At 50.2% G+C, this 23,028-nt stretch overlaps 11 protein-coding genes across 11 annotated transcripts; 9 read left to right on the top strand and 2 right to left on the bottom strand.

Moving 5' to 3' along the window:
- Positions 1 to 972: 972 nt before the first annotated feature.
- Positions 973 to 3,535, bottom strand: Aspvir_000297 (uncharacterized protein; the record flags this gene model as incomplete). Its single annotated transcript, XM_043265434.1, has 7 exons — positions 973 to 1,724; positions 1,776 to 2,035; positions 2,085 to 2,522; positions 2,593 to 2,985; positions 3,046 to 3,152; positions 3,230 to 3,281; positions 3,357 to 3,535. The coding sequence occupies 7 exons, from the start codon at positions 3,533 to 3,535 to the stop codon at positions 973 to 975; spliced, it is 2,181 nt and encodes a 726-aa protein (XP_043121369.1).
- A 2,313-nt stretch (positions 3,536 to 5,848) lies between these two features.
- Aspvir_000296 (uncharacterized protein) lies at positions 5,849 to 6,473 on the top strand (the record flags this gene model as incomplete). Its single annotated transcript, XM_043265433.1, has 3 exons — positions 5,849 to 5,990; positions 6,048 to 6,166; positions 6,231 to 6,473. 3 exons carry the CDS (start codon positions 5,849 to 5,851, stop codon positions 6,471 to 6,473), a joined length of 504 nt encoding a protein of 167 aa, XP_043121368.1.
- An 855-nt stretch (positions 6,474 to 7,328) lies between these two features.
- Positions 7,329 to 8,222, top strand: Aspvir_000295 (uncharacterized protein; the record flags this gene model as incomplete). Its single annotated transcript, XM_043265432.1, has 1 exon — positions 7,329 to 8,222. The coding sequence occupies one exon, from the start codon at positions 7,329 to 7,331 to the stop codon at positions 8,220 to 8,222; it is 894 nt and encodes a 297-aa protein (XP_043121367.1).
- Positions 8,223 to 9,411: 1,189 nt separating this feature from the next.
- On the top strand, positions 9,412 to 9,977 carry Aspvir_000294 (GFA family protein; the record flags this gene model as incomplete). Its single annotated transcript, XM_043265431.1, has 3 exons — positions 9,412 to 9,532; positions 9,625 to 9,833; positions 9,897 to 9,977. The coding sequence occupies 3 exons, from the start codon at positions 9,412 to 9,414 to the stop codon at positions 9,975 to 9,977; spliced, it is 411 nt and encodes a 136-aa protein (XP_043121366.1).
- Positions 9,978 to 10,536: 559 nt separating this feature from the next.
- On the top strand, positions 10,537 to 12,014 carry Aspvir_000293 (putative citrate synthase; the record flags this gene model as incomplete). The annotated part of the gene is made up of 4 exons (XM_043265430.1): positions 10,537 to 10,748; positions 10,806 to 11,003; positions 11,063 to 11,812; positions 11,873 to 12,014. The coding sequence occupies 4 exons, from the start codon at positions 10,537 to 10,539 to the stop codon at positions 12,012 to 12,014; spliced, it is 1,302 nt and encodes a 433-aa protein (XP_043121365.1).
- A 365-nt stretch (positions 12,015 to 12,379) lies between these two features.
- On the top strand, positions 12,380 to 14,037 carry Aspvir_000292 (putative MFS efflux transporter; the record flags this gene model as incomplete). Its single annotated transcript, XM_043265429.1, has 3 exons — positions 12,380 to 12,628; positions 12,687 to 13,595; positions 13,663 to 14,037. 3 exons carry the CDS (start codon positions 12,380 to 12,382, stop codon positions 14,035 to 14,037), a joined length of 1,533 nt encoding a protein of 510 aa, XP_043121364.1.
- Positions 14,038 to 14,226: 189 nt separating this feature from the next.
- On the top strand, positions 14,227 to 14,999 carry Aspvir_000291 (YbhB/YbcL family Raf kinase inhibitor-like protein; the record flags this gene model as incomplete). Its single annotated transcript, XM_043265428.1, has 2 exons — positions 14,227 to 14,365; positions 14,431 to 14,999. 2 exons carry the CDS (start codon positions 14,227 to 14,229, stop codon positions 14,997 to 14,999), a joined length of 708 nt encoding a protein of 235 aa, XP_043121363.1.
- Positions 15,000 to 15,477: 478 nt separating this feature from the next.
- On the top strand, positions 15,478 to 17,272 carry Aspvir_000290 (Zn(II)2Cys6 transcription factor domain-containing protein; the record flags this gene model as incomplete). Its single annotated transcript, XM_043265427.1, has 3 exons — positions 15,478 to 15,985; positions 16,093 to 16,959; positions 17,034 to 17,272. The coding sequence occupies 3 exons, from the start codon at positions 15,478 to 15,480 to the stop codon at positions 17,270 to 17,272; spliced, it is 1,614 nt and encodes a 537-aa protein (XP_043121362.1).
- A 676-nt stretch (positions 17,273 to 17,948) lies between these two features.
- On the top strand, positions 17,949 to 18,602 carry Aspvir_000289 (uncharacterized protein; the record flags this gene model as incomplete). The annotated part of the gene is made up of 1 exon (XM_043265426.1): positions 17,949 to 18,602. The coding sequence occupies one exon, from the start codon at positions 17,949 to 17,951 to the stop codon at positions 18,600 to 18,602; it is 654 nt and encodes a 217-aa protein (XP_043121361.1).
- A 303-nt stretch (positions 18,603 to 18,905) lies between these two features.
- On the bottom strand, positions 18,906 to 19,538 carry Aspvir_000288 (YbhB/YbcL family Raf kinase inhibitor-like protein; the record flags this gene model as incomplete). Its single annotated transcript, XM_043265425.1, has 1 exon — positions 18,906 to 19,538. One exon carries the CDS (start codon positions 19,536 to 19,538, stop codon positions 18,906 to 18,908), a length of 633 nt encoding a protein of 210 aa, XP_043121360.1.
- A 985-nt stretch (positions 19,539 to 20,523) lies between these two features.
- On the top strand, positions 20,524 to 22,494 carry Aspvir_000287 (MFS transporter; the record flags this gene model as incomplete). The annotated part of the gene is made up of 3 exons (XM_043265424.1): positions 20,524 to 20,680; positions 20,751 to 21,029; positions 21,092 to 22,494. 3 exons carry the CDS (start codon positions 20,524 to 20,526, stop codon positions 22,492 to 22,494), a joined length of 1,839 nt encoding a protein of 612 aa, XP_043121359.1.
- Between the last annotated feature and the right edge of the window lie 534 nt (positions 22,495 to 23,028).

The following is a 23,028-nucleotide window of genomic DNA, read 5'->3' as shown; positions in this document are numbered from 1 at the left end:
CTTGTCAAGGTCCGAGTGGTCCTAGAAGTTCACAAACCAGCATAAATTCCAGTTTTAGTGTGGTGCAAACGTGGACACAAATTATCGACGACTGAATACATGCAAATGCCAAAATAAAGCTGCTCAGATCGAAGAATAATAACCGCTTAGACCTTCTGCAGTGGTATCTCTCGCGTTGCCAGATTGTCTCTGAGCTCTCACGCTTGCCTTTTCCCAATAGGACGCAAGGACCTAGACCAGCGCTAAGGCCGCTATAGCGCCATTTCTAAAGGTATGGCATGGACACAGATAAGGGATTTAGACCCATATTCTCATCCTGAATATCTCACTTGTTAACCTCCTGCTTCATCTGCACTAGCTCCGTGGACTAAGGATCAGCCAGAACCAAAGACGGGTGAGAAGTGGAGCATCTTATCAAGGGTTACGCTTAAGCGTAGGATAGTCTAAAGTCTAAACTGTGCGGGCTACAGGGCAGACCTCCTTATAATTGCACTGAGCCTAAAAACAACGTCCGCGATGAAGTCAAAGTACGTGTCAGCAGGTATCGCTCTGGTAACCATTAATAGTACAATCTAGGAGATGGACCAAACTTCGCTTCTGGGTTGGTTAATTGGGCGAATCGCATCTGGCTTCGATCTCAGGTAGGATTGCGCTTGAGACACAGTATTAACTGGATGGGCTCCGGCGGAGATTATTCGGCGATATTGTAGGGTGATCCTGAGGATAAGAAAATGGCTGTTTTTTCCTTTCTGGCATTATTGGCTATTGCTATTGCTAGTATGTATTACTCTTATCGACATGAAAATAATCTGACAAGTATTGTACCCTGACAAAAAGATTTCCAGAATGGAAAAAGGGCTCCGCCGATTGCAAAAAGATGCTCGGCTTCCTGAAGATCAATGCCAACGATATTGCGTTCAATATTCTCTTCGTAAAGGCCCACCTTACGCCTCGAGTCCCCGTCGATGATCTCTAGGTATACGGGCCGGTAGGCAGGAAGAATTCATCTTCGCACAAGGCCCATTCGAAATCTGCGAGGAAGTGGTCGTCGGCACGAGCTGAGTCCTGTCTCTCCGCGGAGTTGACCATGGTGCTGGTGGCCGCACTGGAGTGGTTGTGATTGTTCTCAGCTCCTGAGATCACGGGGTCATCAGCCTGTGCGGGATGAGTTTCAGGAATGGGAGGTATACCATCCGCGGCCTCCCCCTGCGGAAGATACATAGTACGGTACTGCGGCTCGTTCTCGTCCCGCCACCACCAGACCGCGTCGAGGACGGGACTGAGAACAAGACGACCCCGGACTCTGAGGGATGTGTACGCGCTGCCATCGGGCTTGCGGTAGGCCTTGGTGCTATTCCAGAGCTGGTTCAGGATGAAGACGGCCTTGGCGGCAGTATCGTTCTGCTGGACGGACATCTCCTTGGCGAGATTGATTCCGGCGAAAAACGAGGCCCTGGCTCGCTCGAGATCCAGGTCGCACGATGTGTATAGCTTGAGTATGCGGAGCAGGGACACTGAAGCGAGGAGGAGCCCAAAGTTTATCTGTATGGGGGTAGTCACCAGGCGGCCGGGTGTTTGACCTAAAGACTGGACGAAGTCAATGACTCGGCAAGCCGCGGCCAAAAGGCGAGGCAAGGAGCCGGTTGAAGATAGGGTTTCGGTCTTGTAGAAATGAAAGACTAGAATACTCAAGCGGCACAGAGCTACGTGGAATCTGTCGACTGCTGTAATGGCGTCAGCGCTGTTCCTCCTTGAATAAATCAGCTGGATCATACCGGAAGTGAACTGGGATTCCAAGTCTGCGATTTGACTCTCGTATGTGCGGAGAATGATATCCAACGATCGCTCCTGTTCCAAAGACAAATTTCGCACGCCGTTTTCGACGACTGCCGCGCTGCATCTGGTTACCAGGTCCAAGCATTTCAGCTTCAGCACCAATCCCGGTGCGATTCTCTGGAACAAGCGATGGCTCTGCCCGAGTTCCTGGTGCATATCGTTGAGAGTGCGAGCTAATTGCCCTTTGACAATGCAAGAGCTATAAGACTGTGAGCAATGCTAGCAAACCCTCGGGGTTAAGGACTTACTTCTGATAGGCAATCACGCAATGCGCCCAAAGTTCCGATCGCCGGATCATATCAGCTTCGGACGGTGCGGGAGTTTTAAACCTGGAAAACTCATGGCTGGACATGGGTATGTGCGTGCCGTTCTGCATGGCGATATGCAGCATCATGCCGCTCAAGGTGAACATCACATCCGACCGAGTTTTGTCCTTTGCAAAGGGCCATGTGAGAAGCAGCAACAGTCCCTGAACCGTGTGCCACGGTGTGGTTGACAAGGCTGAGAGTAAAGCCATCTCAACAATGCCCCGAGAGAGAGCTGTCAGTAAGGTAGGATTTTTCGGGTAAGACCTGCACGCAACCCCGATAACAGCCCAGAACAGAAAAGGAGATTGTGTGTAATATGCGTTGGGTGTCAGCCCGATGTCGAGGATGGGAAGAAACTGCGAGTATTCACGAAAGAACCTGAAGCATCACAGTCAGCGTTGTAAAATAGACATAGTGGGCCATCATCCAACTGCTGCCATTGGCTTACACTTGGAACAGATCATCGATTTCTGCTGCCTTCACCGTTACATTATTCAAGGTACGAGGAACGGTCGGCTCTAGACGACGATCGTCCGACTCGATATCTACTTGGCCTAAAGGCTCTTCTAGACCTGCCGAGGATAGCAGCTGTTGCGCATACGACGGAACAGGAAGAGCAGCAGTGGCACAAGAAGGAGAAGGACCAGAAGCCGGGGGAGTAGGAAGAGCAGGAGCAGGAGGGGTAGGAAGACTTAATGCAAGCTCGCTGCTTGCAGAGTGTACTCCCATCTCTGCTGCAGCTGTGAGCATGGCTATGGGCGAGGCATGATGCGTTGGAGCCTGCACAGCTTGTAATTGTCGCCGGAGCTCATTCGCCTCATGTTCCAGTTCGGCTCGACGCCTGCGTAGATTTTGTCAGCCTTCCAGTCAACACAACCCATGAAACTGGGGCAATACATACTGGCGTTTGTGCTCCCTTCGAAAAGGGTCCGAGATGACACATTTAATCTGAGACTTTCGGCATCTTGTGCATGGCTGATCAGGGTTCAAATAGGCATCGCATTTGTGCTGATGATGGAGAGTTAGTCATGAAGAAACACTTGGAGTAGGCCATGCACTCCAACATTCAGTAAGCAGGGGCGTACCTTTTGTTGTCTGCACTCTGTGCATGCTTTCTTGGCTCGCTTAAGCGAAGATCTAAGATAAGCTTCTTTGTTAGCGTTGCTCATGGAACCCACCCAGGAATGTTCGAGAAGGGGTGAAGAATCTCACTGGGGGTCCATTTCATCAGCAATCATTCGCATGTATCGGGAACAACGTAGCAGAGACTCTGCATTCTGCTCCTGCACTGATAATGTAAAGGAGCTCTCTCCCTGATACTCTTCGCGATGACGGTTGGACTGGCGAGAAGAGCTACGAGTTGAAGTTTGGGCCGTCGGAGATAGCGCCATAATGTCCGTGACTGGTGGAGAAAGCCTCAGAACTGCTAGCGATGAATGACATTGACTGGCAAGAAGACTGCTTTGCTGAGTTTTGGGACTGAGGCTAAGGTAATCTTAGGATAGAGACTGAGCATTCACTTAGCAAATCGCGACTCATAACGTCCTTTAGCGAGGCTACTACTGGTTATGGTGAGAGTCACGTAACACGAGACGTTTCCTAAACGAGGATTTGGGGACATAAGTTGTGATGATGGATTTTATGGTCTACGTGATTCAGCTCTGACTATAAAAGCCTATTATAACTCATCTTAAATATCATAGTTGAGCCATGACTCGGCGTCCCATCTCACTCATAGGTATCCTTTCTCTCAAACTTCTAACCGGGCTTGTTGACAATGACGCTATACCCTAGCATCAGGCCCGGAACCGGCACGGAGATAAGCAATCATATGTAGCTCCGATTGGCTCTAATGTCCTTTCCCGGCTTTGCCCCAGATGAAGACTGAGCAATATCAGGACAGTACGTCGGGATCCATGAGTGTTAGTTGCGAATTCAATGGCGATTGCCTCTCTATTAACCTCGGAAAATGTATAAAAGGAACATCAGGCCGATTATCCCTCAAGCCATTCGGCATTGTGCCTACTGATGTGCACATCTCTGGGCTCAAAGCCGCCGTGACTGGGGCCTTTCGCTAGCCTTTGGACATTTGCTTATTATCAGTGACGATCCTGCTACTATACCGCAATGGCTGACGGAACTGACTGGCCAAGTTTGAAGCTCCGCCATGCTTACACAAATTTGGCTGACCTCAATGCTATCCAGGATCGCCTGCGATTCATGAGCAAACATGTTCCGACCTGCGGAACGCATGCCAGGAAGATTTGTATAGTTTGAGTCTACTAGAAGTTTACTCTAGAGACGAACTCGCAACCAAGTGTGCAGGCAACCCAAATTCCAGGTTCTCCTATGTCTTGCTAAATGGTGTACAACCCGGCCACCTGTCACATGTCTAGATGAAGCACTTCAGCTGTCACACAAACCGCACATCAGTTGATGGAATATGTTGGACAATAAGGCTTTAAGATACCTGATCCGTCTAAGATGTCAAGAGTGTGGTTGTCCAGGGTAGGATGAGCGCACCTCAATCACCTCAATCACCTCAAATCCTTATACAATTGACATACCATCAAATACTCTTTCAGCCTGCGACGGTGTGATAGTCGATGCAAGTCTCCGCGGGGATCCTCAAGGGTAGCAACGTCGATATCACGGTTACAAGGACCTAGGAGCTTGTCTTTCTGACAGAGTATCCTACAGTCTCACATGTGGATGAGAGACGCATTAGGTGTTATTGCCCCAGCAGATGATGAAACGACTCACCAGGGACAGAATTTGATTTGACAAGTTGGGTATCTCAGCTCAGCTTGTCCCATGAACTGAACACTGTGTCGTTGTGTCGCAATTGACAACTCACCGTGCATATTGAGGAGTACATCCTACTTCTCATTTTTAGAAACAGGAGCTGCGTCCCTGCAACTCCAGTCATTGCGGAACATAGACCCTGACAGTAGAGCAGCTGCAATGGCTTATGCCGTGCCGAAATTTGTTAAGGGCAAGTTCCTTATTCACTTGGCTGAGGGAATTCGTTGCACAGAGCCTCCAATGGTAACATCATCGGGGACTCTTTCAATTTCGACAGATGTCGCCTTAGTGGTGGCATTTGCAGCACTTCTGCTAGACCTGGAGCCTGGTTGGTGATTGATCGGGCGAGTGTGACCTTAGTTTACTGCCATGGAGACACCTGCTGTCCGGGTTATCTCAAGAATCACTATCAACGGCTCAGAATAGATCGAAGGTGCTCCTATTCGTCTCATTGCGCTAATTTTGCGCTCCTCTACTGATACCGTTCTCGGAATAAGCAACCGCCACTGCTCACCTTGTGAAGACCCTCGTACATGGTGCACTGCCAGACTGTATCTAACTATCAATAACTACCTTTGCCTGCGCTAGAAACCGATTTGGATAGATGGCTATCTTGGAATTGTACTCTCGACGAAGGGTTCATCAGAAACGAAACGATTTCCTCTTGAACTACCTCTTATGACTAAGGTGGCAAGTATAATACCAATGGTGCATTGCTATCGCTGTTGTTATGCAATTGTTGCCGTCCCCGAGTTCTATGGCGGTATGTACTCACCGTGACATCACAAGTCGCTTCATCCCAACTCTGAGGCAACAGATAGATTCAAACAACGTACAACTACCAAGTGTATTTCAAATTCACTGTATAAGTCACTAATTTTTTTAACTGTAATATAAGCATGAGTTTCGATCTCCCTTCTGTTGCCGAGCTCAAACGCGCGGCCGAAGTCGGCCAGCGCATCACACCCGAAGATGTCTCCGTCATAGCACAAGCGGAGAGCGAGTTGACGGGTAAAGGGCCTGTAAGAGGAGGACCTGCAGGTTAGTTCTTTCGATAGTAGAAAAATGGGAGAGCATCCGACATTGATTGCATTTTAGCAACGGCGCAGAGCTTGGCGATGCGGCAGATGAACTTTGACACGAAGTTGGATGAGATCTCGAGGAAGCCGCAGAGCCATATCACCCAGGAGGATGCACGAGAGATACAAGCTACAGAGGTCAGTCTGCCATTCGCTTTTATCACGTTGTCGAGACGAAGCGGTCTGAAGGTATTTTTCAAAGGGTCGTGCATTCAACAAGCCGCCTGGTGCGGGCTCCGTCGCCGCTCAGGTTCGCTCCATTGCCAACCGGAACGAGGCACTGGGACTTCCTCCTGTCAATGCAGGTGTCGATGTATATGTGACTAAGGATGATGCGCGAGAAGCGCAGAGAGCCGAATCGTTTGCGTATGGAGGGCAAAACCCCGCGGGCGGGATGGCGGCCCAGATGCAGGTAGGCGGAAAATATCGGGTTGGCCTCAGGTAACCAGACTGACAAACTGCTATTATGTAGAGCGCTGCCGATAAGATAGAGCATGTCAGAAGCGTCAGCGGTCAGGAATGAATCGAATGATTAGGAGGGGGCTGGAGACTCCACCGTGCGGATGGTTTGTGGCTTCAGGAGTGGCGGAGTCTTGCCATCTTTCCGAGCTTCCTCTTTTGGGTTCGAGATATGACAACATGACAAGTAAGGTAGCGTCTGAACATTTGCAAGAAAAGTGATCCCATCTCATAGTGCAGAGTATATAGTTCAGCCCTAAAAATGCCAGAATTAGTTCTCCGAACCTCATTCAAATCTAGACAAGCCTTAGCGTTGGGCACCAAGACGAAAGAAAAGTTTTGGTGAGTTTCGATAAGCTGACAACGATGCTGATGGATAAGCCTGGAAGCACTGTCCAGCTGAATTGCTCTACTAAAGAACGGAGAGTATTCCGTCTGTATTATTGACTCGATGATTAACAACGCCCGTGGCTTGTTCAAGGACTTGACTCTCCTATCAATGATCGGTGCGGGGTTGGAAGGGGCCAACAGTGCACCTCACTGGGGCCATGTGAGCAACGCCAGCTCCAAACTCAGTTTCACAGAACTGGTAAAAATAGGAGATTGTCCAAGCCACAAATCCCTACTTGGCAATTATTATTAAGGCTGACAATCTGGGCTCCTGATGTTATTATGTGTAAACTGCTCTTTCTTGATTATTCCACAACAGAAAGATCTCCAATCCCCAGTACACTACGATCGCTGTATTGATATAAACTGACTTACTCCGTACTGCTTGTTGATATCAAAATTCGCATAGGCACCAAGTGGCTTTCTTCGGCAGGCGTCAGCAGTCAGCACAATGGTCAAACAGACTGTTTTCACCACCATTACGCCCCTCCCCTCATACATCACCAGAGAAACGGTTGTGGAGACACTGCATAACCATAAGGAGATGATAGAGCTGAATCCTCTGGTCACCAATTTCGCTCAATGCAAACCTCCCAGCTTCGCGCCCGCAGACGAGTTCCACGCCATTTGGTACGAATTGACCGACAGAATATCCTATCTACCCGGAGGACTTCTTCAGGGCAATGTCAGCTACAAAGGGTGTTTCCATGATCTTCCACGCGGCCTGCAAACGCATGTCTACGCACCGACGGGACTCGATATTCGGGATAAGTGGACTGTCTGCGGGAATATGCCGGGCGAACCTCGCGAGACTATCGAGCTGGGCTTACCAGAGGCCCCTCGGGAGGGATTGTACCTGCGCGAGGACATCCAGATGCGATGTCAAATCTGGGCCACGGGCTTTGTCAAAAAGACCCTGAAGAAAGCACATGCAACGCTGGTCGATCGACTGGTCATGAAAGCAAACCTTCTGAAAGAACGTGCGGAAAACAACTCCATCTCCTTGGGTTCTCCGACCTCGACTTCTTCGCATAGATTCTCAGTAGCGTCCGCTGAATTACCAGTGCCAGAGTATGGCCAAACAATGCATTCGCCGCGTGAAAAATGGCAGCAGGTTCATGGACCGAGTGGTGCAGCCAATAAGAAAAACCCTTCCCCATCAGCCAACGAGCTTCCTGGGTCATTACGGCCTGGACAACTATCGGGCCTGGCAACACCGGAAATCCAAATTAATGGCGTGTCTGAATCCAGTATATCGGCGCAGCAGACAGGGGGATCCCAGAATCAGGAGAGGGACTCGCGCCGATCGTCGGATCACGGCAAAACACTATATGAATTGGAATAGCAAGATCGACAAAGATCTGATCGAAAATCCCTGTGCGCGTCTGAGTGATCGTGTTTATTTTCGCCCTTGCAATACCCCGCCGATGGAGGAAGCTATTAGCCGTATGGATAGGTGGTGCGCGAACCTAGACCTTGCTTCAATCCAGATGGTCTCGGTTTCGTACCAATGGATACTCGTCTCTTGAGGGTCGAGATAGAACGATGTGAATCACTTTAAGAGGATGGAATTTGTAGTGCATTGTTGCGTCCAGGCTAGGTTGCCAGCCAATTGAGCTAGAGAAGCGTGAGGATCCCGATTCGGAAAATGAAGCTCGAAGCGGACCGGCTCGATCTATCAGTTAGTCAGATACTTCAAGGCATGAATAAGGTATTTAGTGGCTTTGCTGTCTTGCTTCGGCTCGTTGGACTTCTTGTCACCGTCAATGGACGTCCTTCCGAGTCTCTTTTTATGCAAGCGTGACAAATTTTTGCGCGGGTTAGGATTTAGAAATCCCGACAGGGGCAAAGGGACGCCAATCAGAGCTCATTGTCGGGTTAACGGAGATATTTGAGAATGCACCTTGTCCGTAGATTTGAAATAATGTGATAATGGCTCGAGGAGAATGTGGTCCCCGCAATGGTCTGTTGTCGATAATTCTGATTCATATTAGCGTTTGTTGGTCGAAAAGTCACTGCCCCTCCTTCAGCCCCAGCAGATGAATTCCAACTCCAAGGGAGCTTTGGACTAAAAATGCCCATTGACAAATACTGATCGGACGGCTAAGTGTCAGGGCCGAATCAGAAGACCAAATGGCAATCCAGCAGAGGAGCTAGAATGCGCTACTAGAGCCTTTTGGTTAGTAGGAGAGAAGCGAAGAGAAATGAGCTCGGCGCGACAGTGACGCAACTCTCTCTGCTTCTAACCACGGCGCCCCTCCATCATTTTTCCCATGAGCCAAACATGGCCGATCCTCAATTGACCGTCGGCATAAACTTCGTTTGCTCATTATTGAATAGGGGACGCCACTAGTGGTTCGCAATAATAATGGCTGATGGTTCCAAATCAGATGGAGGAGAAGGAGGGGGGATTTGGGGTATAAATAACCCCCCTCATCACCATTTCTCTACAAAGGTCCTCAACTTTGAGCACCTTGTTGACTCTATCGTGATACCTTTCCTTCAATTAGTTATTATCAGTCGAATTAGCCACAATGCCTCTTACTGGTCACTGCCTCTGCAACGCAGTCACTTACACTATTGATGTGGATAAGCCCGCTCTGGTGGGATACGACCATTGCGATGACTGCCAGCGTCAGACTGGCTCGACTTATTGTACGTGGTCGATCTTATTCTTATTGCTTCTCAGTTTTTTCATGTATTAACGTATAATCGTTTGGTTGGCTAATAATTACACCCTTCTGCAGCTCTCGTTGCGGTCGTCCCCAAAGAAAAGCTGAAGATCAATGGCCCCGTCAAGAGCTTCGCGAAGAATGGGAGCTCTGGAAAGGCTGTTCATCGTATCTTCTGCTCGGAATGTGGTTCGCCAATTGCCCACGACCCAGACGCTGCCCCAGAGATCATCGCCATCAAGGCTGGGACCTTGGACACCGACATCAAGAGGAATTTGAAGCCGGTGCGTGCATTCAGAGGCGCCGCTGTCGGCTTAAATATGCTAACTATATGTTTCCCTGCCTAGGATACGGAAATCTGGACCGTCGGCAAGCTTCCTTTCTGCCAGGAGCACCTGGCCAAGCCTTTCGAGCACATGCCCCAATAGATGGGACGAAACACGAATTTTGCTTGGTCAGGCCGATGAATGACCATTTTAATATACGATGAACTCAGCAATACGAGAATGGAGTTTGAGTTTTTGAAGACACCTTGTTGCTACCGGGATGTAACTACTTTCACCGGAAAAGAGGTCTCATCTGTTTGAAAGCATGTTGTATCAACCAGGAATATATTCAAATTGCAGAACCGCACCTGTTGCAGTTGCCATCCTCGATCTACTTTGTGTTGAGTTAAACTCTTCAGGCTGTATACTAAGGACTTTGGGCACTTTATTTGCTCAGTCAATCAGTGAATAATACTCAGCAGTCGATGCAAACATGGCTGAAACTTGTTTGGGAAAAATAATAAAGCGGACTCTGGTGTAAATCCCCCCTAATCCCCCGAAAAGAGCGCGGAACTTTAGCTTTGTTCCTCCCATGCTCCCTCAGGACGTCCTCGACGCGCCTGAGCGATGGCCCGCTCGGCGCATTTATGTACATATCTGTCCTATAAAAGAGGGGCATTGACCAACGGAGCACCTCAAATGGATTCAGAGCACAGTCACCATGTCATCGGGGACGCTTTACATCAGAGACTCGCGCACCAGCGAGGAGTATGTAATCCCAATCAGACGAAATGTAGTCTCAGCGATGGACTTCAAGAGGATCAAAGCCCCAGCAGCTGGCGCGGACCGAGCCGATCAAGTTGCCGGCGGACTACGCGTGCACGACCCCGGGTTGCAGAATACTACGGTGGTGGAAACGGGGATAAGTTTTTCGTGCGGACCTCTGAGCTTCTATGTGGGATGATACAGCTGACAGGCTGGTGATCTTAGCGATCATGAGAAGGGAGTCCTTTTGTTTCGTGGGTATACTTTGGAGCAGCTTTGGGACAGCGATTTCGAGGATATGCTGCACCTTCTCGTCTGGGGGGGTTATCCTACGGCCTTGCAGAAGAAGGAATTGAGCCGGAAGCTTGCTGAGGAAATGGCTATGGTTCCCAAAAGCGTGCACAGGACCATAGCAACACTGCCGTGAGTTATCCATGTCAGCAGAGACTTCGAGTCCAGGCTAACAAGGTAGCCCATTACAGAAGGACTACCTCACCCCTGCCTCTCATGCTAGCCGGACTTTCAGCGTGTCTAGCATATGCGCCAGAGAGTATTCCTGCATCGACTAAGCCCGATCTATATCAAAGCAATAGCAGAGAGGTCGACCGCGCAATCATTCGAACTGTTGCAGCCTACGCGGTCGTGTTCGGGTTGGTAAACTGCCATCGAAGAGGGATTCCGTTTGCACAACCATCTCGCGACAAGCCTTACCTCGAGAATCTGTTCCAGATAGCAGGTCTGGTAAATCCAACTACCGGACTCCCAGATCTAACAAAGATATCATGTTTCCGGCGTTTTGCCATGCTCAACGCGGACCATGGCATGGCTCTATCAGTATTTTCAGCACTGGTCACAGCATCGTCTCTCACAGACCCTATATCGTGTGTGATAACAGCAATAGGGGCAGCGTTTGGCCCACTTCATTTCGGAGCTACCGAGTCAGCCAACCTCGCGTTGCGGGAGATTGGAACGCCAGAGAAGGTTCCCAACTTCATCGAAGAAGTGAAGCAGGGTAAACGAAGACTCTTCGGATACGGACATCGCTCGTACAAGGGAGTGGATCCCAGGGTTGCTCCAATCAGGTCCATTCTCAAGGATCTGGATACCTCCTCGAACAGTCTCCTAAAAGTCGCCGAACGGATTGAGCAGGTTGCCTCGGCCGACGACTATTTCAAGAGCAGGGGACTCTACCCCAATGCTGACTTCTACGGAAATTTTGTCTTCACCGGGATGTAAGAATCCTCTTTGAGTTCAGCCTGGAGAGGTGACACGTTGGCTAAGGGTGTCTGCAGAGGGTTCGAACCAGATATGATTCCGGCCGCCATGATGGCTCAGCGTATCATGGGGGTAATGGCGCACTGGCGGGAGTATATGTGTAAGTCTTTGCAAGAATCGGTAAGATATCGGCGAGTTTCTGACCTTGAGTACGTTTAGTGAAACGCGGCAAGTTGTTCAGGCCGTCTCATATCTATACCGGGGAAGTCAAAGAGGATAAGCCTCTGCCAAAGATATGAAGATGGATTACAGACATCCAAACAGTCAGAGTGAGCAATTTTTTGCGTAGTCTATCATAATCAGAAAATATGGTTGAGGTCTTAAAACCGACACGTATGGATATCGAGGCGTAGAATACGTATAGTCACCCGCTAGTATGAACGGAAGCGAAATGCGCCGGACTCTCGTAGTTTTGAGCATTTAGATAGAGGAAACTATGCTGAAGATGAGGTCGAAAACCGTTAAAACAATTCTGCCAAAGGGTATAGACTACATGTGTTTATGTGCTGTCAGAATATCACAATATGACAGGGCAGTCCAGTATCTCTCAATCACCACCCACGGAATCAACACCTCTGCTTTCCTCTCATGCAGGATCCCAGCGATATTCGGTCTTCACCAATGGACAGAAGCGTCTCATCATTCTTGCAGCTGCTCTGGCCTCGAGCTTTTCGCCTTTCTCGGCCAACATCTACTATCCCTCTCTCAATACCATTGCGGCAGATCTACATGTCACCAGTTCTCAGATCAACTTGACCATCACTACGTACATGGTATTCCTCCGTCTATTAACTTTTGCATTCGTTAAGTGATTGACACTGATGGAGCCAGATATGTCAAGGCCTCGCTCCCTCCTTCATGGGCTCCTTCGCCGACCAAGCCGGCCGACGCCCAGCATACATCCTCTGCTTCGTCATCTACATCATCGGCAACATTGCCCTCGCGCTCCAACACAACTATATCGCTCTTCTAATCCTCCGTGCCGTACAGAGCTGTGGAAGCAGCGGGACTGTCGCACTCGCGTCTGCCGTGGCAGCGGACGTCATCACATCCGCCGAGCGAGGCATGTACATGGGTATCACCTCGCTGGGCAACATCCTAGCTCCATCCCTTGGCCCGATTCTAGGCGGTTTTCTGAGTCAGTACCTGGGCTGGCAGGCTATATTCTGGTTTCTTGCCCTCGCCGCGATAACCTTCTTCATACCGTTGTTTCTCTTCTTCCCGGAGACTTGTCGCGCCATTGTCGGGGACGGGTCGATCCCAGCTACAGGATGGAATCAATCAGTCTGGAACCGGTGGCACAAACGACATGCTACTACTACCTCCAACTGTGACGTCGAGGGCACCCCAGATACCTGCCGTGATGCCCATCCACCGCCTCAAAAAAGCAGCATCACCTTCCCAAATCCCCTGTCCACACTCCGTCTCCTCTTCCAACTCCCCACAGGGCCCCTCGTCCTCGTCAACGGCATAGTCTTCGCAAGCTACTACTCCGTCACAGCCGGCATCCCCTCCCAATTCAAAGCAATCTACGGACTAAGCGATCTAGGCATCGGCCTCAGCTTCATCCCAGCGGGCCTAGGCTCCCTCGTCAGCGCAACCTTCAACGGCCTCATCGTCGACTGGAACTACATCCGCCTCCGTCGCAAAACCGGCGAACCCATCTCCAAGGACCAGAAGCAAGACCATGGCGACTTTCCTATCGAGAGGGCACGGTTGCAGATCGGGCTTCCTATGACGGTACGGTCGCGCTGCACCTCTTTTCCTTTCCCCAGGGTTGCAATTGCAACGGGCTGATATGCAACAGGTCGCAGCGGCACTTTCAGTCGCCTGGTACGGCGCACTGATTGAGAGAAAACCGGCACTGAGCGTTGCGCTAGCCCTCGTGTTCCTCATCTCGTTCTGCATCACGGCCGCATACAACGTGATGAACGTCCTCATCGTCGATCTGTACTACACCACGCCGGCCACCGCCATGGCGGCCAATAACCTCGTGCGATGCTTCCTGGGCGCGGCGGCAACGGCCGTCATCCATCCGATGATCCAGAAATGGGGGAATCGGACTACGTACTGGGCTGTGGCGGGGGCGATGCTGAGTGTGAGTCCGTTACTGGGGATGGTCTACTGGAAAGGATTGGTATGGAGACGCAGGCGCGTCGCGGAGATGGCAATTGCTGGATGAAGATAAAGCGCATTCGAGCGGTTTATTCATGCTTGGCTGTTTCCCGGGGATAATTGCAAGTTACACAGCGCTCTTTTCGGTAGTTTTGGCCTCCTGCTGCGTATAAATTCAGCTGTCAGGTCTCCGAGAGCAGACTGCTAGTCAATCTTTCCAGGACTTTGAGCATATTGTGCGTAGCTTGTATTCACCATGAACGCATTTATCCCATTTATCGTATTCACAGCCATATCTTCAGCACAGTGGGCTCTTCCTCCGGGAACTCCCACTCTGCAGATGCGATACCCCTCGACCCCCTGGATCTCCCCAGGCGATACCATCAAACAACCAGGTACGTTAGTCACAATTCCAGTAGCTGATGTAGACGATGGCTTACGCGATAGTGGAAACGAACAGATGCCCTCCCGATACCATGTATCAGCACTCTGAACCTCAACGCCGCGCGGACCTACCTCCTCCTCTTCGTCGACATCGACGTGGTCTTGGAATCCTGCTCAACCACAGTCTTACATTGGTACCAGCCGCACATGACGGCATCTGCTACCAGTCACTGCAAGGGCAATGAAAATGAATGGCTAGTCAACAGGACTTCCACTGGAGCAGAATACATCGCCCCCCAATCGCCGCCATACACACGCCATCGATATGTCTATCTTCTCTACGAGCAGGACCCCGACTATGTGTTTCCAGAATGTTTTGGGCACATTTTTCCCAAGACGAGAGAGGGACGAGGCGGGTTTGATATCAAACAGTTCGTCGAGGTTGCTGGATTGAGAGCGCCAGTGGCAGGGAATTTCTTCTACGTCGACAATGATGCGGCAACGACGACAACGGCGTCAGGAGGATTGGTGCCCACCACAACGTGGTTCAGATCGGCTCCATGCAGGTCTGCGGAACCGAAGAGCACGGGCTTCATTCCCATGGAGGCAAATTACGGGGTCGATCAACAGCAGGTGGTCATATAATTCCATGTAGGACAGTCAGAGTGTACCAAGGCCGTAGCTGGAACTTTACGTTGCTCCATGAAGCGAATCAAATTCGAGAAGTAATCAAGTCAGATTGCTTTTTGGTCGCCCTGTCAAACGCGATATGGAAGAACAAGTAGAGACGTTGCTCTGTGTAACCATCAGGCACACATCAGCATGGTAAATCTTTCACAGCAGAATTGCAACGCACACGCAGGCCATGCAAGTATCGCCATCAGTATCGGATTACTCGCCTCGGTAGTCCAGGTCTCAACATCCACTTGGCCGTGAAACGCGGACCATGTAACATGAATGGCTAGAGGGCTGTAGTGCTGATGCTACCTCATGGTCTGTTCGCGCCCTCAACTGTCTCGGCTTAAGGGAATGGGAATAGCAAGAGGCGTTCTAGTCGATCGACACACGGAAGACAGTCAGTGCCAAATTGCAATCCACTCGTATATACAAACCAGGTAAGAGAATGAATTGGCTGGAACAGGAAGACACCTACTTTCCAGAACAGTATCTACATTCTGGGTCGTGCCTTTCTTTCGTCGGGATGAACCGAGACAAACAGTCCAAGTCATCGCCTGATCGACTCCCCAAGAGCGTCAAAGTGCGTTCGACCTGCAACGCATGTCAACAGGCCAAGATACGCTGTAGTCATGAGAAGCCGTCTTGCCGACGGTGTCTGAAGCATAACATCGAGTGCATCTACAGCATGTCTCGACGACTGGGAAGACCTGCGAAGAGGAGGGAGTCTCAATACGCCGGCCTTCCACCGGAAACGCAATGCGTCGACCCTCGGCGTCACCAACGAGACAAGAAGGCGCCAGTTTCCAAGAGAAAAACAAAGGAAGGCCAGGCGCACAACAAGAAGGACGATGAAGACGACTTTTCACCAAGTCTTGGAGAAACAGTAGCCTATGATACCATTGCCGTCGACCAGACTATGCTAGACGATATCTCCCTCGATGACACTAATCTGAGTACGCCTACCTTTGGCGAAAAGGATCAACTGCCATCATTTGCAGGTAGACTACACTCTCTCACGACGTAACCAGGCAAAGTCATTGACGGAAAATGTATCCTACAGTCAACGATGCCATCGATTTCTCCTCCGACAGCTGGCTGCAAGAATTTCTCTCTCAGCAAGGTCCCGAACTTGCACAGGAGAGTGATCTCTTTGATTCGCTAGCCCTCGAAAACCCCAAAAACGATAAGCCATTGGCTGTCTTGAAACAGGGGTACAATCATTCGGAGTCCTCACCGAAGAGCTTTCCCACGTCGTCGCCGGTAGGAGAGGATCATCCGCCGACGGCGAGCCTTTATCTCGCAGATGACCCCGCGCCCAACGAGACAGTTGCCAGCAGTACCCAGTTCCCTGCGACGATTCAAGCCTCCTATCCTGAATTCCTCAAGAAAGGCGCTTCCGTCAAGCCTCAGCAGTTCTCAATGGCAGAGGCGCTCTCTGCAAAATCGTGGACTGCAACAGAACAAGCCAATCTGCTTGCCCATTCACGAGCTTGGAAGCATCCAAATGACGTTGGTTCTCCAACTAATAATATTTCTCCGAGCCTCACGCCCGTGGGTACTGTGACTGGTCGCCAGTGTCGGTGTCAGTGCCCTGATCAAGTCATCAGAGAGCTCATCCGTATAAACATTTGTACCTCTCGAACAGGACCATCACCTACGATTGATTCCATCTTGGGCTCTCAGCGAGTTGTGCAACATTTGGCAGAAACTATCCTGCAATGTGCTCTCTGTTCCAAGACACGAGTTAATCTCCTCATGGTGGTGGTTGTCAGCATTGATAGTTTAATCACCACACTTGAAGACCTCATATCCGGGGACGGTCGTTTGATAGAGGGTGTTTTGCCTGAGTTACATGATCATATGCTTCTTCAGCCAGATTTTGGGCAGCAAATTGCGACGGATGGGAGCAACCGAAGGCCCGCAAGCGGTATTTTCCATTTCAGGGCCGAGGTAGAAAATTGTCCCTTAATGGTCGGAGGATTCTGTGTTCCGCTGGAGGAGAGATGTCTCTTCATACATCAAGTGCTGTACGCAAGGCTGACTGGACTATTGGCCATCATCCGCCGTATAAGGTATTGTACGCAGCAGATGCTGGCGATATCTGCTTCGCGTGGAAGGTTGAGCATGATGATGGAAACGGATCGGAGATTACAGCTGTTTATGATGAGGATGAGGACGTTCGCCAGATGACGACGATAGTGGGTGCTGTAGCGATATACTTGTCTATTGAGCAAGCATAGTGGCATAGTCTCTTCAAGCAGATGATGCATTAATATCGATTTTCAATCTCAAAACCCGTCAAGGCCGATGTCTGAGGAATCCTTGATCGAGTCAGCCTTGTGATCAGTCTGTATCGGCCTGATCCTAGCTCTCTCACTCAGCAGTCTGCAGCTTAGTAGCAAGTCAGAAAGAACACTTACACCTGTCAGCATGACGATGTCCCTGCGCTGAATACTACCGGTACTCTATCATTGATCTTTCACGAACATGTCTTTCGCAATGTTGCTGTCGAAATTGGTGTGACCTTCAGCTGACCTGGGAAAAGTGCGTGTACCACATTTCATCACAGTTATTCAGGGGCCGACAATTCGGATCTGTCCAGTCAACTGCAGAGAATGGTGAGGCTGTCTCGCCAATGTTCTAACGGGAAGTGTATTCCAATCGCTGGTTTGATTGGCTTCCGTGGTAGAATGCGATTGTGCATGTGAATAGCAACGAGCCAAGGGAGTTACTGCAACCCACACGGCAGCCATTGGTCTTTCAGCTCTGGAGAGGGCTTGTCCCTTGATTGTACCACGGGGAGTCCTACTCAACAATGCCGATGAGGTTAGCAATGTCAGCACGCATTGTCAAGATATCTGGACCGGACCTCATTTCTTCTCTGGTATCCTCAGCATTTTCATCATCCGAGTATTCATGACATCGCATCAACAAATGGAGATGGAGCATACGTGCCAATGTTCCATGGAAGTGCTGCATCTCATGAACGAGCTCCGTAGCATCCACACCGTTGTGGAACTTGGAACAGTCTTTGATTTGATTCATCGTGTCTGCAGCCAAGGCCAAGCGATCATCAAATGCAAGGACTGCAGGAGAAGCCCCCAAGCATCCATAATGACCTTTCCTACATTAGCAGAGCAATGTCTCCTCCTATTCGAGGCGATCTGTGCGGCGTACAGTATCAACCGGCAGAACACCTTGTTCGACCCAACAATTCTTGCCTTTGAGCAGCAACTGCCTCCGTTTATTTGTGTTAGAAGTGCAGTGCTGCTAGGGCAAACGGAGCTCAACGAGGAGGAGTCAGCTCTGCTTGTACGGATGCTGCTAAGCCGCAATCTCATGAGGCTGCTGGGGCTTCTGGAAGCTCTCAGGGACATCATGCGGGCGCGGCCAAAAGAGACTGTGCATACGCACCGTATTGGGACAATGTCGTTTCGGTCTTGGGACGCTTCAATAGAGTCCATCATTCACCGGCTCGTGATATTCATGGAACAGTTTCAGCTCCAGTTCAGTGAGCCTTGCGTCCTGCTTGTTTCTCGTTTGCGGAATCTGACTGTCATACTTAGTTGAAACGACGTGCTTATCGACCCTGCGTGAGGGATCAGCTGCACCCTATTTTGAAATGGGAGAGAGGGGGAGGTTCATCTGCCTTTGAATAGACTTTCATATGTTTTTCAAAGTGCTTTTTCGGTTGTAAGGATGAGACGAAGAGAACTAAGAGCATACATGGAGCCACCAGTTTACCGGTTCAACCTCATTACTTCCCTGCTAATCATAATTCACTGAATCATTCCCATGCTTTCTTTGTCTCCACTCGAGGTTGTGATGGTCTCATAGATTTGTCATGATCGATGACGAACGTTGGGCGTATGCTTATTTGGGCCAAGGGCGCTCCCAGAGTCCGACCCACTGACCCCAGCCAATGACCTTGCCAACCATGGCCTCTTTGATCATTTGCTTGCTGACCTGTTCTGCTTGGTCGAACTGGAGAGGCTCATTGAGTGCGATGATGGTGAAAATGTACCGGTGCAAGCCGTGACCCAGAGGCGGAGCAGGACCAATGTAAGAATTGCCAGTCAGATTAGGAACATACTTCCAATTAGAGCGAGTCAGTCGTTCTCCTGCATCTTTTTTCTGTTTGATGTCGGCATGCGTTGCGGTGGTGGTCGTTGGAGGGATACCGTAGAACAGGCCATGATGGATCACGAGACGGGGAATTGGCAGGTCAATGTCTTCGCAGATCAGCACATACTCCTTCACGTCGCCCTGAGGAGGAGCAGTCCAGCGAAGCTCAGGAAACCGGCCCTTGCTGTCCTCGGCCAGGCACGTATGGAAGTCAAGCAGTACTGAGCCGGTGGGACCGCATTCTGGTGCTTCAAGGGTCATGTTGGGTTCGGGAAGATCTTTGAAAGCAGCACTTCTGATGATCTGCTTCGAATCGTGACCACGGATGCGATATAGGAGCTTTCCCAGAGCACACTGGAGGTAGTCAAGCATCCCGGTCATTTCGCTGGCTAGGACCAGTCAACCCAGACGACCGGATAGCACTGGAGGTTGTGATGATTGCCTTTGAGCAACCGCTTCAAGAAGAGTCGAACGTAAGTTGAATTTGATCTGAACTGAGAGCCGGTAAAAAATTAAGACAAAATGGGAGGAACAGATAGTACCTGGAAGAAGAAGGATACAGAAGCTACTGCTGGGTGTTGTTATTTGTATAAAATGAGGAAAGAAGGAAGCCCTAAACCGGCCCGGTAGCGGGTGCTGCTTCCATTTTTGGATAACCTCATATGAGGCACTGTGTTTGACAGGCGACAGTACTGGAGTTCGGCGAATTATGCGGTCTCTCTGCCAGTAGACCAAAAGGCCAAGAAGTTTGTGGAATGCATTTTGCGAACTCACCCCTTCTCATGTACGACAAGTCGGATTGATTGTGTGGAGTGGAAGTTCTCTCCGAGCGGAACCAACCTCAGGTACAATTGGTAGATTTCGGAGTACCGTATGCAGCTACAACAGTCATGACTCGCTCTCAATTTTCCCTTTGGTGGCACATAGGCACATATTCGACCATAATTAATGCGTCTATGGCACTCAAAGAGATGCTCCCACCTTTGCTCTAGAACGGGTGTTCGTATGATGGGCAACATCTGAACCTCAGGCAAATATAGGCCGAGGCAGCTGCCATAGATATCCATGGATCAATCTTGAGATACTCTCCTCACAAAAGCTGTCAGAATGCGTTTAGTTTGCTTATATTTGGAGTCCCCATTACATAGATCGGACGAACCAATCACAGCATGAATTTGAGCCTCCGCAACATCCGGTTTATGATGAATCAGCACAGAAACAAGTTGCGTCAAGAGTCAAGCAAGGATAATGTTCGCAATCGTGCATTCATCTTCGCAGCATTCCGCTCGCTCTGTGCCATGGTGGCCATTGTGAAGATATATTGAATCCTCGTTCGGTTCACTCGCTCTGTACTCAATATATCTTCATGGTTTTGGCCTCCACACCCGCGTCTCCCGGCGCGGAGGCCCAACAGCGCCCGCCTCGGTATCCCGGCGAGGACACAACCCCGACCAGTCGGAAGGAGATCCTGGGCTGGTACGCGTACGGAATCGCAGCTGAGGTCTTTGCTGTTTGTGGTGTAGGTACGCTAGCTTATTCTTCGATCTACTCTGGCTGTGAGAGCTCGTTTCTGATTTATCTGTTATGAGACAGGCTCATTCCTGCCACTCACACTAGAGCAACTGGCTCGCGAACGCGGAACCCTGCTGTCAAGCCACCTACCATGTGTAGGCTCTAGCTCGCCTTCTACAGCCCCTGGAAATGGAACGGCTACGTTAATGCTCCGACGCGATGGCACGGATAATGATCAGTGTGTGGTCAGCGTGTTGGGGCTGCAGGTCAACACTGCCAGTTTTGCCATGTACACGTTCTCGCTTGCGGTTCTCGTTCAGGCATTGACCTTGATCTCCTTCAGCGCGCTGGCTGACTACGGTGAGAACCGGCTTTATACCTCATTGGTAAGACCGTGCTGACGATAATTATCTCCCGCGCAGAAAATAACCGCAAAACCCTCCTCCTCGCTTTTGGATTCATTGGCTCTATGACGAGCATGTTATTCGTCTTCATCGCGCCACCGGTCTACATCCTTGGATCACTTCTTGTCGTCGTCGGTGTGACTTGTCTTGGATCCTCGTTCGTCGTTCTCAATTCCTTTCTGCCTGTTCTGGTAGCCAACGATCCATCGATTCAGACCGCACACAAGGAGGAAGGGGAAGAGCTACCGCATCTCAACTCAAGCGGAGAATTTGCGCGATCGGAAGATCTTGACGAAGAAGATGCCAGGGATACTGACGACCATTTTACGACCGGACATGGACTTAAGACAAAAGCAACGGGGTCGGGTTCACCTGAATTACAACTGTCCACTCGAATCTCCTCTAAAGGCGTTGGACTCGGCTATTGTGCAGCCGTTTTGGTACAAATACTCAGTATCTTGATGCTATTTGCGCTGTCAAAGACATCATTACCCAAGATTTCAGGGACTCTGCCTCTCCGGTTTGTGCTTCTTCTGGTTGGGATCTGGTGGTTCTCTTTCACCATGGTCTGTCAGCGGTGGCTACGCGACAGACCAGGACCTCCCCTCGCTTCTTCAAAAGGAGCGGCGGCTAACAGCCGGTGGCGCGTCTGGCTGCGGCTGATTGGGTTTGCGTGGAAGTCATTATGGAAGACGGTCAAAGTAGCAGTCAAACTTCGAGAAGTGATCATCTTCCTCATTGCCTGGTTCCTTCTTTCAGATGCAATGGCGACGGTGTCCGGTACAGCTATTCTATTTGCGCACACAGAACTAAAGATGAGCACGACAGCGGTTGCACTACTGTCCATCACAGCTACCCTGTCAGGCATGGCCGGGGCCTTTCTCTGGCCAGTGGTCTCGCGGCGGCTCCGACTCAAATCCAACCACACTATTATGCTCTGTATCGCCTTGTTCGAGGTTATACCCCTTTACGGCATGCTTGCTTACATTCCTCTTTTCAAGAAATGGGGCGTGATTGGACTTCAGCAGCCATGGGAGATTTTCCCCCTGGGGATTGTTCATGGCCTAGTATCTGGTGGACTGTCATCCTACTGCCGCTCCTTTTTCGGTCTGCTAATTCCCCCCGGTAGCGAGGCCGCATTCTACGCTCTGTACGCGGCTACGGATAAAGGAAGCTCGTTTATTGGCCCGGCCATTGTGGGAGTGCTCATCGATGCCACGGGCCAGGTGCGGTCAGGCTTTTTCTTCATTTCGGTCTTGATCCTTCTCCCCATACCGCTGATCTGGATGGTCAATGCAGAAAAGGGACGACAGGACGGGTTAGCCATGGCAGACATATTAGAAAAGTCGCACGGAGAGCATGCCTCTGATTATGAAGGCCGTTCAGAAGAAGCCGAGGGACTGCTGGCTCGCAATAGATGACCGATTATGCGTCATGATAATGATTATGATAGAACCCTATATAAAGTGCTCATACCCTGTGATTCCCTCCATAGACATGTGGACTACTTCTGAACCACGATGGTCTCCAAGTCGAATTCACGTTGCTCTCATGCCTCAGTCATGGCTCATTGATGGTCGTTGAATTTTAAGTCGTCGGTCAAATCACGAGATTTCCAGGCGACCTCCACGAAATCGCAGCAGCCATAAGAACTGGAGTCTGAAAGTCGATGACAAGATGAAGCTTTTTGGTTACTCAACCGCATCAGGCCGCATACCCGGAGATTCGCCAAACACGCGTTGCCTCTAGTGAGCCCTGGTAATACTACACTCCTTTCACGACCTGGAGCTTTCCCAGTTGAACGGGAATGTTCATGCGGAGGCAGACGGGGCAATGTTCCTTTTTGGTATACCCATGATCAATCAGTCAAATGAACACTGGCTCGTTATGAGACGTATAATGCATTGTAATCGTTATATTTCTCCTATGTAAGTGAGGAAGGATCAAGGGTAGAT

Source organism: Aspergillus viridinutans (assembly GCF_018404265.1).
Source record: "Aspergillus viridinutans IFM 47045 DNA, scaffold_1, whole genome shotgun sequence".
NCBI lineage: Eukaryota > Fungi > Ascomycota > Eurotiomycetes > Eurotiales > Aspergillaceae > Aspergillus > Aspergillus viridinutans.
The sequence above is the reverse complement of the archived record's forward strand: the minus strand, read 5'-3'. Positions and strand labels throughout refer to the sequence as shown.